General features: G+C 38.0%; 1 protein-coding gene across 1 annotated transcript; it reads right to left on the reverse strand.

Moving 5' to 3' along the window:
* Window positions 1-663: 663 nt before the first annotated feature.
* LOC141704498 (phosphate transporter PHO1 homolog 3-like) lies at window positions 664-11191 on the reverse strand. The gene is made up of 12 exons (XM_074507751.1): window positions 10419-11191; window positions 9733-10111; window positions 9584-9632; window positions 9327-9398; window positions 4052-4184; window positions 3825-3945; window positions 3463-3721; window positions 3269-3373; window positions 2557-2751; window positions 2167-2445; window positions 1363-1499; window positions 664-1274 (listed from the first exon to the last, which is right to left on the reverse strand). The coding sequence occupies exons 1-12, from the start codon at window positions 11023-11025 to the stop codon at window positions 1178-1180; spliced, it is 2433 nt and encodes an 810-aa protein (XP_074363852.1). The 5' UTR covers window positions 11026-11191; the 3' UTR covers window positions 664-1177.
* Window positions 11192-11661: the final 470 nt, after the last annotated feature.

An 11661-nucleotide genomic window follows, 5' to 3' on the forward strand; every position in this document is an offset into this window, starting at 1 on the left:
AATTTGAAAAAACTGAGCCGAAGTTCTCCAAAATAAAATAAATGTCTTTGAGAAGATCTTTTTTTGTAAATATATGGACAAAGTTGCATACGATATTATCCGACGATTGCATAACGGGCTGAAAGCAGTTGTAGACGAGGTTGTAAAGTTACATTTCAAGTAGCATATAAGGTTGCATAATATTTTTGTAAAAAATAATTTGCAACTTGGGTATTTTAAAAGAAAACCTTTTTTTTTTTTTTTTGCTAAATAAAAGAAAACCTTTTTAAGAATCATATCCCAAATAAGCATATTTATAAATAGAAATTAGAGGGATTAAAAAAACAAGCATACAAGTGTCATGTTCTTTGTAAAGAGAATTAATTTATTAATAAAATGGTATATAGCAAGTCGAACAAAATATAAACAATTCATATCGCTGATTAATTCAGTCTTCTCATCGATGCAAATAAAAGATTTGTTTAAATTGATATCTAAATTTTTACCCGGTTCGTCACGTTCAGTTTGAGATATCAACCATAAACACAATCTCGGACATTAAATTACACCAAAACATAAAAAAACGCACCAAAAATTCAAAAGAAATTGTCATGTTATAATTGATGTTTCTTTTAAAAATAAGGAACTTATTACATCCACAAATTAAAACCGGTGAAGTTTGATCATGTGAGAATTGTTCTAAACTTTAACAATAAAGGAAAAAAGAGTTTATGTTTACGGTTCCAAAGTAGTTAATAAGGGCATCAATATCAATAATCACAAAATTCATGCCACATTTCTCAGAATCTCTTATAATAATAAAACTCATGATTTATAAACTTGTTTATGTAACTGTATATGTATATGGAATTCATATATCCATTCTTGGCATCACTAATATAGATTACTTACAACAGGGCAAACGAGCGGGCCGAGCGAGCCGTGCCTGTTTGCCGGCGAGCCGGTTTGAGCAGCTAAAAACCCGTGAACGGCATGTAGAAACAGGCGAGGGGAGCCGGGCCGAGCCGTTACAACTTCCTCATTTTTTACTATACATGTATATATAAGCCTATGATCAGTTGTCATCTTCATCTTTTTTTGCAGTCGAATGCAACTTCCTCATCTTTACAATACATATAAATGCCTATCATCTAATCGTCGTTTTCATCTTCATCTATTTCTGGCTAAAGCTTATGATCTAATCGTCATCTTCATCTTCTTCGTAGTTGAATGGTAGAGGTACTGATTTAAATGCACGGTATTTGCCTATATTGTTCAGGTGCTCATTCTCCAACCTTAACAATTTTTTGAAAAAAGTTCAGACTAATCACATTACAGAAATTCAGATTTATTCACCAATAATTAACAATGCTATTTATTCACCTGAAGAAGTTCCAAACGCCACGCCGGATGATTTCCAGAATGGCTATAACTGCGATCATGCTTTGTCTATGCAGGAAAGATACATTCAAGTCCAAAACCATTTGAATCCATGAAAACCTCAGCAGCACATTCAAGGCCTGGATAAACAACAATTACATATTATAAATTATTATGTAAACATTGATTACTCGGAGTCTCGTAGTCGAACCGAGTTCTGACCGATTAATCGCAGTCAAACAAAATTTTGACTAATCCTTTATGAAAACTTTTTTGGACACGATTATTCGAAACTCGGATCAAATCAAGGATTAAAAACGAGTACTCGACCAAATTAACTGATTTTTGAAACATTGTCCGTAACTAAAAACTATATATAATTACTACTCCCTCCGTTCATTTGAGTTATTAATATTTGAAATGAAGTGTTCGACACGCATTTTAACGCTCCTATCTACTATAGTTACATAAATTATTATTATTTTTCTGAATAAATATTAAATGTTAATATTTTTATTAAAAAAAAGAAAATTTTCAAAATAAGTTATACAACTATACTAGATAAAAATCTTAAAATACGTGTCGAACACTTCATTTCAAATGTTAACGATTTAAAGGAACGAAGAGAGTACTTAAAAAGATTGTAAGAAGATCGGGTAGATCATAGATTAGAAACGAGCATTCGACCAAGTACTCGTCCGAGTTAACTGATTTTTGAAACATTATCCGTAACTAAAAACTATATATAACAACTAACAAAAAATATTGCAAGAAAAATCAAAGAGAAAATTTCTTGTATGTACTTACAATGGCAGCAAAATAAACACTTTTGTAAGGAAGGAGGAGTTTATCTCTGAGCCAAGGGTTTGTAGATTTCCGGTTGAGAAGGCCCCAATCGTAGATGATGTCCCAGTATGTAGCAACTATTCCGGCGACTACAGAGGTAATCCAAGCTATAATATACCATTCGTTACTGTTGTTTCTACCGTATGCTGTTCTTGTAACAAACGATACGATAATCGAAAAATATTTCAGTGAATTCCATCCTTGTACAGCATCTTTTTCTTCAAAGAACCGCCTCACACACTGTACATATGAAGATGTTACGTTAAGTAAACCAGCTCATCTGAAACCTTAAGGTGTTGGAGAAAGGTTTCAATATCATCTTATGTTATTCAACGCATAAATGTATATTACCTGAAGCATTCGCCACCAAAATGGAACCGCGGCTAGAATGTAACTGAAGGTACTGTAAGCATCATTGTTATTGCAACTGTTTTCTCTATGTTTGTAGTCACCGGAAGTGTAGTAACATATGTAGAATTCTATGCTTCTGAAAGCTTGAACCTGGCTGGTAAGTTGATCAGCCACGAAAAAATCCGAAAGAATCACCTGCATGCAGGAAGCAGGATACAGATAAATTAAATCAAAACTAATCCCATTGTTAATTATCTGTCTAAAATAATTGTTACAATAATATAAGATCCTTTGCCATTCTCTAACACCTCGAGGTTTTAAAGTAACTGGTTTCTTAACATGGTATCAGAGCAGCACAGGCTGACAGATGACTCATGTTCAATTCCTGGCACCCTCCCAAAGATGGGCGCCTCTTTGACCCATAAATGGTAACTGGTTGATATGTACAATGTGTCCGTTCAGATCACGAGATCATTTTAACCCGGTTAATTGAAATGAGAATAAGAATTTCAATACAAAAATATACTTATTAGAGCCTCGTTCTAATATCTCATTTCAACCCGGTTAATGGAAATGAGAGTAAGAATTTCAATACAAAAATATACTTATTAGAGCCTCGTTCTAATTCCCGTTAGCTGGATTGAAATTTCATGATTCAAACAACCCTAAATACCAGATGGGATTTATTCGTGTTGCATTGAATTTAGCGTACCTTGTATAATGGTGCAAGGAAGACGTGGATTACACAGGTAAGAAAAAAGTAGCGGCTGGAGCGATATACAATGTTGAATGGGCAGATCATGATGGCAAATATGAACTGCAGATTGAAACAGATCAAAAAAAGTTCAGAGTTATGTCAAATATTGCTGCAACACTAAAAAAGGTCGAAAATTATGATAAACTTACGATTACTAAAATAAGAGGAACAAGCTCAGTAAGTTGTTTGTAGTCTTTAGTTTTAGGATCCATTTCCATATCAAGATTTGCATGAATGCTTGCCAATGCCAGTACAGAAAGACCGAAACTCACTAGCAGCACTTCTCGATAACCTAATTCAGTTCCAGCCTTGAACCCGAATATGAACTGATAATTTACTTTGTACTTCTTCCAGAAGAATATGTTCCCAGCATAGAACAGCATGTGCAAGACGATGTAGCCGAAGAAGCTGAAAAATGAATCTCGGATGAACTTTACATCTAATTAAACATGGCCTAATTGTACAATGAATTTAAACAACTTAAAGTCTGATAGTAATCCAATGCACAAACCTGTATAGTGGAAACATGGTTTCCATATACTTTCTACGACCTTCCTTCTCAAAAATGTTGCGCGTTCTTATAGTCAAAATGAGGGCGAAGATGAGAGCTACTGTACAACCAGCAAAGAATCCTGAATGTTTTCATGTCCAGAAAAAACATTAGAAATTTACCCCCATTATTATCAACTGAGAGCCAAGAGTTCAGAAATTATCACTTTTTCGAGCCACTATTCGTACCTAAAGAAGCAGATACTTTATGATTTTCTCTTTTAACTTTGGGTCTCAGTGTGTTAAGCCCTTTCTTTCGATTTCCATTGGTAAAATGCTTAATATAGGTCGCTTCAACTCTGTCCAGGAGCTTCGTAATCACCTGTCATCCATTATTTACGTGTCATTCACCAAACAGAATAGTTTAATCTATGTATTTGTTGGAATCAAAGTTACAAAACTGTATATCACACAACTCGCATATGAAAAACAGAGTAAAAGCTGATACACAAAATGGCTTAATTTGATTATTATGCAAAGCAATACATATAGGAAACTGACAACCAAAGATTAGCTAAAAAATAGGATGATGAGAAAACAACTTTCCTAAAACAAATAAACTACCCGAATAAAACGATGTCACTGCTCCTACAAAAACGCACAGCATCTCTGAGGACTTATTCAAGCTGATGACATGGGCTGCAGACACTAAATCAACGGACATAACTAAATAGATACCAAGTTTAGATTATTCCAACAAATCTCCCCTGTAATCTAAACTTTTACAGACAGGTCTTTCACACCAAGTAATTTCCTTAGCTTTTCAAACTTGAATGTTGCCAGAGACTTCGTCAACATATCTGCACGTTGGTTTTCTGAACTGACATGCTTCAGCACAATCTCCCCTTTCTCAACGCATTGACGGATAAAATGGTATTTGATATCGATATGTTTACTACGACCGTGAAATACTGGATTCTTGGCTAAGTCAATAGCCGACTTATTATCGATGTATAACACCACAGGACCTCCGCTTTTACCAGTCACTTCTGCTAGTAAATTCTTTAACCAAATGGCCTGACATGCTGCTGCCGTTGCAGCCATAAACTCAGCTTCACACGAACTTAGAGCTACACATCTTTGTTTTTGAGAGACCCATGTAATTAAACTTTCATTTAGATAGAATGCCATACCTCCTGTACTCTTTCTATCATCCACATGGCCTGCTAAATCGCTGTCCGAATATCCTGTTAACAAATTATTCCCACTGCCTTCAGCATATGTGAGCCCATAGTCCAATGTTCCCTTCACATAACGCATGATCCTCTTTGCAGCATTCAAGTGAACTGATGTAGGTGTCTCCATAAATCTACTAATAATACCAACTGAAAAAGCAATATCTGGTCTCGTGTGGACGAGATATCTCAGTCCTCCAACTATACTCTTGAAGTGCGTTGTATCGACTCTTTTCCCTCCTTCGTCCTTTGTAATGATCTCCTTTGGATCCATGGGAAACCTTGTTGGATTGCAATCACCCAAGCCAGCCTTTTCTAAAATCTTTTTCGCATAAGCTGTTTGCCTCAACTCTATACAACCTGGACTTTGTTTTACCTCAATTCCGAGATAGTGTGACAGTAACCCCAGATCACTCATCTCAAAAACTTCATTCATTTGCCTTTTGAACTGCTTAATGATTGACCTTTGCGTGCCAGTGATTAGAAGATCATCAACGTACACCGCCACAATCAGTGTCTCTTCACCAATCTTCTTTGTATAAACAGCATGTTCGTAAGGGCACCTAGTAAATCCAAGCTCCTCTAAGCACTTGTTCAATTTGGCGTACCACGCTCGGGGTGCCTGACGCAGCCCGTATAAAGCTTTGATCAGTTTATACACCATCTGTTCTCTACCCTTCTTCACGAAACCTTCGGGCTGAGTAACGTACACTTCCTCTTCGATTTCTCCGTTCAAGAAAGCTGTCTTCACATCTAGGTGGTGTACTTCCCACTTGTTCTTTGCTGCAAGTGCGAGAAGCAAACGTACAGTCTCTAAACGAGTTACTGGTGCAAAAATTTCCTCAAAATCAATTCCCTTTCTTTGGACGTATCCCTTTGCCACAATCCTTGCTTTATATTTCACGACATTTCCGCTAGTGTCCTTCTTTAATTTATAAACCCATTTGAGTCCGATAGGCTTGTGGCCTGGAGGAAGTGTAGTTAATTCCCATGTTTTATTTCTCTCGACTGCCTCTAACTCCTTTTTCATGGCTTCCTTCCATCTTTTATCTTTCGACGCCTCTTTGTAATTTACTGGTTCATCTGCTGCTGCAAAGTACAATTCGTCTGTCTCCAGTTCAACTTCATCTGTGTTTGCATATACTTCTGTAAGAGATTTATATCTTTGGGCCTCGCTGCTGGTATCTGACTCACCTGTTGAGTTTGAAGCACTTGTGGACTCTGTATCAGATTCAATATTTTGACTATTTTCTGACTCTACATGTGTTGCACTTACACTAGAACTCTGAGAGTCTGTTTTTCCCATCAACTCTTCGCCCCCAGAATCAGTTGTACTCATGCCAAATACGACAAAAGTTTCCCCTTGCAACTCCGTTCCTTCTTCATATTGATCCCATGACCATGCTTTTGCTTCCTCAAAGATTACATCTCTACTAACATAGACCCTTTTATTTACTGGATCGTAGAGACGATAGGCCTTTGTTCCGGGCTCTTTTCCCAAGTGTATAGTAGCCTTGCTTCTATCATCCAGCTTTGTCAAATTCACACGTGGTATGCGCATATGTGACAAACAGCCAAATACACGTATGTGTCCAAGATGTGGTTTATTTCCGGACCAGGCCTCATAAGGAGTTATACCCGACATAGCACGTGTGGGCAACCTGTTCAAGAGATAAATACTGTGACGGATAGCTTCACCCCAAAAATAACAAGGCAGTTGCTTTTCTTTCAGTAGGCTTCTTGCCATCTCAACCATTGTTCTATTCCTCCGTTCCACAACCCCATTTTGTTGGGGGGAATAAGGTGCCGTGAATTGCCTAGTGATGCCATTTTTCTCACAGTACTCAATAAATTCCTTTGAGAGAAACTCTCCTCCACGATCGGTTCTGAATGCTCGAATTTTTCTCTCTCGTCCATCTTCTACTCGAGCTTGAAACCTTTTGAATGTTTCAAACGCCTCGTCCTTCGACTTCAAGAGATACGCCCACATGACCCTGCTATAGTCATCAACCAACAAGAAAACATATTTACAACCTCCCTTGGTCGACGGTGTGATTGGACCACAAAGATCACCGTGAACCAATTCAAGGACTTTCTTTGCACTATAATTCGACTGCTGGGGATATGCTTTCTTCACTTGCTTTGACATTAAACACCCTGTACACACTTGCTTGGGATGAGACAGTTTCGGCAACCCGTGCACCATTTCTTTTGATGCCATCTGAACTATGGCGTTAAAATTCACATGTCCCAATCGGGAGTGCCACAACCATTCTGCACTATTTTCTTCAGACAACAAGCAGCGATAATCAATAGGCTCAAGTATAATTTTATAAAGTCTGTTGAATGATCGTTTAACCTTCATTAGAAGCGTGTCCTTTTTGTCACGAACCCACAAATACTCACCATTTAAAATTATTTTGTACCCATCTTCGGATAACTGGCCAAGACTAATAATGTTACTTCGGAGAGAAGGAATATAATATACCTGTTGCAGAATTCGCTCCTCCCCAGTTTTGCATTTGATTGCTACTGACCCCTTTCCCTTTATGTGAACAATCGACCCATCTCCAAACTTCACCTGACCTGTTACATTCTCGTCCAAATCCTTGAATTTTGATCTTTGCCCGGTCATATGGTTGCTTGCGCCATTATCAAGATACCACAGGTTTGACACAAATTTGTTTTCTCCTCCACCTTGACTTAATTTCGGACTCACCTTGTCTTCACTCAATAGCATGACAGTGCCTTCATCATCTTGTTTTTCAGCCAACAGTAATGCAGGTTCGTCATCCGGTATCTGTGCAAAGTTCACCTCTTCTTTTGGCTCCTTGTCACGTTTGGCTTTCCTACAGTCTGCAGCGAAATGACCATAACCCAGACAATTCCAGCATCTGACCTTGCTTTTATCGCGAAACCCTCGAGTGTCTCCCTTTCCCCTGTATTTTTGAAAACCTCCATCATTCCTATTTGATCTTTTCAACCACTCGTCCCTAGTGAGCAGTAATTTGCTTTCCTCTTTCTCCCTTTTTCTCCATTCATCTTCCGTGAGAAGGAGTTGATTAGTACTCGCACTTCCAGTATTCTCAACCTGTCCACGCACCCTCTCATCATGAGCTTTTAGTGACCCAATCACCTCTTCCACAGTCATCTTCCCAAGATCACCGAATTGTTCGATGGCAGATGTTATCTGCAGAAACCTATTTGGCATAGCTCTCAGCACTTTCTTTACCACGTACGACTCAACCATGTTGTCGCCCAAAGCACGAATATTGGTCACAAGACCATTCAATTTCATACAAAAGTCATCTAGAGAATCAGAATCTTTCATGCTCATCGATTCAAATTCTGATCTCAAGGTTTGGACTTTCGCTTGTTTCACGCGGTCTGCACCCTGGCACAAAACCTTCACTGCCTCCCAGGCATCTTTTGCTGTCTCTTTCTCCGCGATTGACAGCAACACATCCTCCGGTATGCTTTGATAAATAGCAGCTAATGCCATATTATCCTTCCTATTATCAGCGGCAACTTTTGAACCTTTTGGATCCACAGCCTCCCAGATTCCATGAGCCTGCATGTTAGCCCTCATCTTCAACGCCCACGCCGTATAGTTTCCTCTGTTTAGCATGGGGTATGTCAAGCCCACGGTACCCTCCTTGCTCTTATCTGTTTCCATAGTCGATGGCCTTGGCATAAACTTGGGCATCCACTACGTAAAACGAGGCTCTGATACCACAGTGTTGGAATCAAAGTTACAAAACTGTATATCACACAACTCGCATATGAAAAACAGAGTAAAAGCTGATACACAAAATGGCTTAATTTGATTATTATGCAAAGCAATACATATAGGAAACTGACAACCAAAGATTAGCTAAAAAATAGGATGATGAGAAAACAACTTTCCTAAAACAAATAAACTACCCGAATAAAACGATGTCACTGCTCCTACAAAAACGCACAGCATCTCTGAGGACTTATTCAAGCTGATGACATGGGCTGCAGACACTAAATCAACGGACATAACTAAATAGATACCAAGTTTAGATTATTCCAACAGTATTTAGGGGTCCAGTCTCTGACAAACGATTGTTACAACCCTCTTTTTCCACTATAATTTTCCACTGATAGGTTTAACACTGAAACTTTTGGGAATGTAATATACTTTTACCTGTCCGTGAGAAAATATATCGGACAGATGGTTAGAAACAATCGCTTGTCAGGGACCAGCTTCCATGTATTTATGCGTAAAAGCAAGCATTTGAATGATTGACTGAAAATTAAGTTACCTCATCAGAGCTGCCTATGTAGGAGGTATCAACCATTCGTAGGTACGACTTGGAAGCATTCCTCGAAGTGATCTGTAAATGGAATCAATCCGAATTTCTTATTATTAGCATAGCATTCAAAAATCGAATTCCAACCTAAACACGACTAAGACAATTGGACCCGGGTGTGTGAACATATGTAGGCATAAACTTCCACCAGAAAGAAAACAAAAGTAGCTGAACTTGACTGTTACGTTAGTCGCGACTCAGTTGCGTACCTTGTCATACTTTTTCATGATCTTGGAAAATGCCAGAATATTCATGAAGCTGTTCACATTGCAGAGTACAAATCAAAGTACAGATTAATGATTGAATTTCGTAAAAATCTATAAATAAAAATGGTGATTTGATTGACTGAATTACTTACCTGAAACTTTTGAGAAGTCTAAGCTTGTTGTAAAACTCGATAAAGGCTCTTCTGAGTTGATCTTCAATTTTACTGAGATTTTCGGGACTGAATTTCAAATCCGTCTGAATAGGAACATTAAGGACACCTTTGATTGTCGGAAGAGGAGTATCAGTGGATTTGTTGATTGTGACGCGATTAAGTATCTCCAGCGAAGCTGGTTTACCAGTAATCTTGAATGTATTAGTAGTAACATTACTGCTGCTGATTGTCACTTCTGGAACAATTCGGTTTGAATGACTTGCTTCTTGAGGATGATCACCTTGCGGGGATTCTTCTGTACTCGTTCCTCTTAGTGATTTATCTTCGTCGATTTTGGCCATGTGCTCAGCCATCCTTTCTGCAAATCAACCGCATTTGATTAATTTCAAATTATAAAAAAATGTAATGATTTTTTTAAAGCTATATTGTTAAGCTACCAGCTCTCGTTTAAAACCTCAAGGTGTTAGGAACTGGGCTTAATTTCAAGTTTTTAAAAACTATACGGTAAAGTTACCAGCTCTCCTAAAATCTCGAGGTTGTAGGAATTGAGCTTAATTTCAAGTTTTTAAAAACTATACTGTAACACGTTACCAGCTCTCCTAAAACCTCGAGGTGTTAGGAATTGAGCTTAATTTGATCGTGTTACATTGTCAACAGATACTTACTGCTGTGCCACCTCCCGGACGATGAAACTGAAGCCGATAAAGCTGCAGAAGAAGATGCAACAGCGGAAACAAGATGATCCATATCAACAGCAGTTTCAAACCAAGCATGTTTCGGATTCTCAACTTTAATCCGAAAGGCAATCAAAGCATCCATTTGTCTGTTCAACTCATCAGCCTCCTTCATAACCTCATCAACTTTGGCCTTATAAAACCTATTAACTTTATTAAACTCATCATCAAGTCTTTTGAAGTAGACAAGCTCATACTCTCCTCCATCTTCTTCGGCCCTAAGAAACGTGGTTTGATAGCCATCTTCTCCATCCGATCTCTTCACATTGTTCACTAAAATGACATGGCTTTCAATGTCATCGTGGCGCCTACTGCTGAAACTACGCAGAGAAATGCTTCTTTGTACAGATGTAAGACCACTGAACGTTCTGTAGTGCGAAAGAGCTCGCGGTAATCCAGGTGGATTCGAAGGTGGAGGCCTAGTCTTTTGTCTGAAATGATGAATGTCTTTCAAAAGATTTTTGAGGAACTCATAATCCACATATGCACCTTGCCATTCAGGCACCATTTGTGACTTCAACTCTTTTCCGAACTTCATAGCTTATTAGCTTCACTACAAGAAATAGCGTCAGTTCCGACAGTAATCCGACCAACTCTTCTGAGTGATGAGCAAAAAAGAGAAGAGATAAGTGATCAAGAGAGAGAGAGAGAGAGATACACTCCAATAAGTTGGAGTATATGAGAAGGAGAAGATAAGAGGTGTGTGTATGAGAATTGCATGTGGGAATATAAAATGTGAAATGTTTGTTTATATAAAGAGAGAGAGATTCACGAGAGAGAGAGGAAGAGAGAGAAAGAGAGAGATCACGTAGAGAGAAAGGGGAAGAGTCGTTGTTCACGAATACAATTGTTCATGAATAAGCTTGAGCTCGACTCGTTAAAAGTTCGTTCGCCGTGACTCGTTAACAACCTCGAGTTCGAACTCGAACAAAAACAAATGTGTTCTTTAAGCAAAACGAGTTCGATCCGAATTTTGGGTTATTCAACTCAAGCTCGCTCGTTAAAACTCAAAAAAATTATAATGTATCCCGAATATTTTTAGTCATGAATTGGTGTTTCAAATTTTTTAAAAATATTTGTCATCGATCCAACCGTATAGATGTCAACATATATATATTTTAGTGATATAACCAAGATTTCAAAAAAAAAAAGTTATTTTCATAGTCAAATAGCG

This window comes from Apium graveolens, unplaced genomic scaffold (assembly GCF_009905375.1).
Source record: "Apium graveolens cultivar Ventura unplaced genomic scaffold, ASM990537v1 ctg7920, whole genome shotgun sequence".
In the NCBI taxonomy this organism is placed as follows: domain Eukaryota; kingdom Viridiplantae; phylum Streptophyta; class Magnoliopsida; order Apiales; family Apiaceae; genus Apium; species Apium graveolens.

Excerpts from the sequence above, each read along its gene's own strand:
- LOC141704498 (XM_074507751.1), bottom strand. The coding sequence starts at position 11,025 with ATGAAGTTCGGAAAAGAGTTGAAGTCACAAATGGTGCCTGAATGGCAA. Across the intron at positions 10,112-10,418 it reads GTCCGGGAGGTGGCACAGCA|AAAGGATGGCTGAGCACATG; the intron begins GTAAGTATCTGT and ends GTTGATTTGCAG. Across the intron at positions 2,446-2,556 it reads TTTGGTGGCGAATGCTTCAG|TGTGTGAGGCGGTTCTTTGA; the intron begins GTAATATACATT and ends TCATATGTACAG.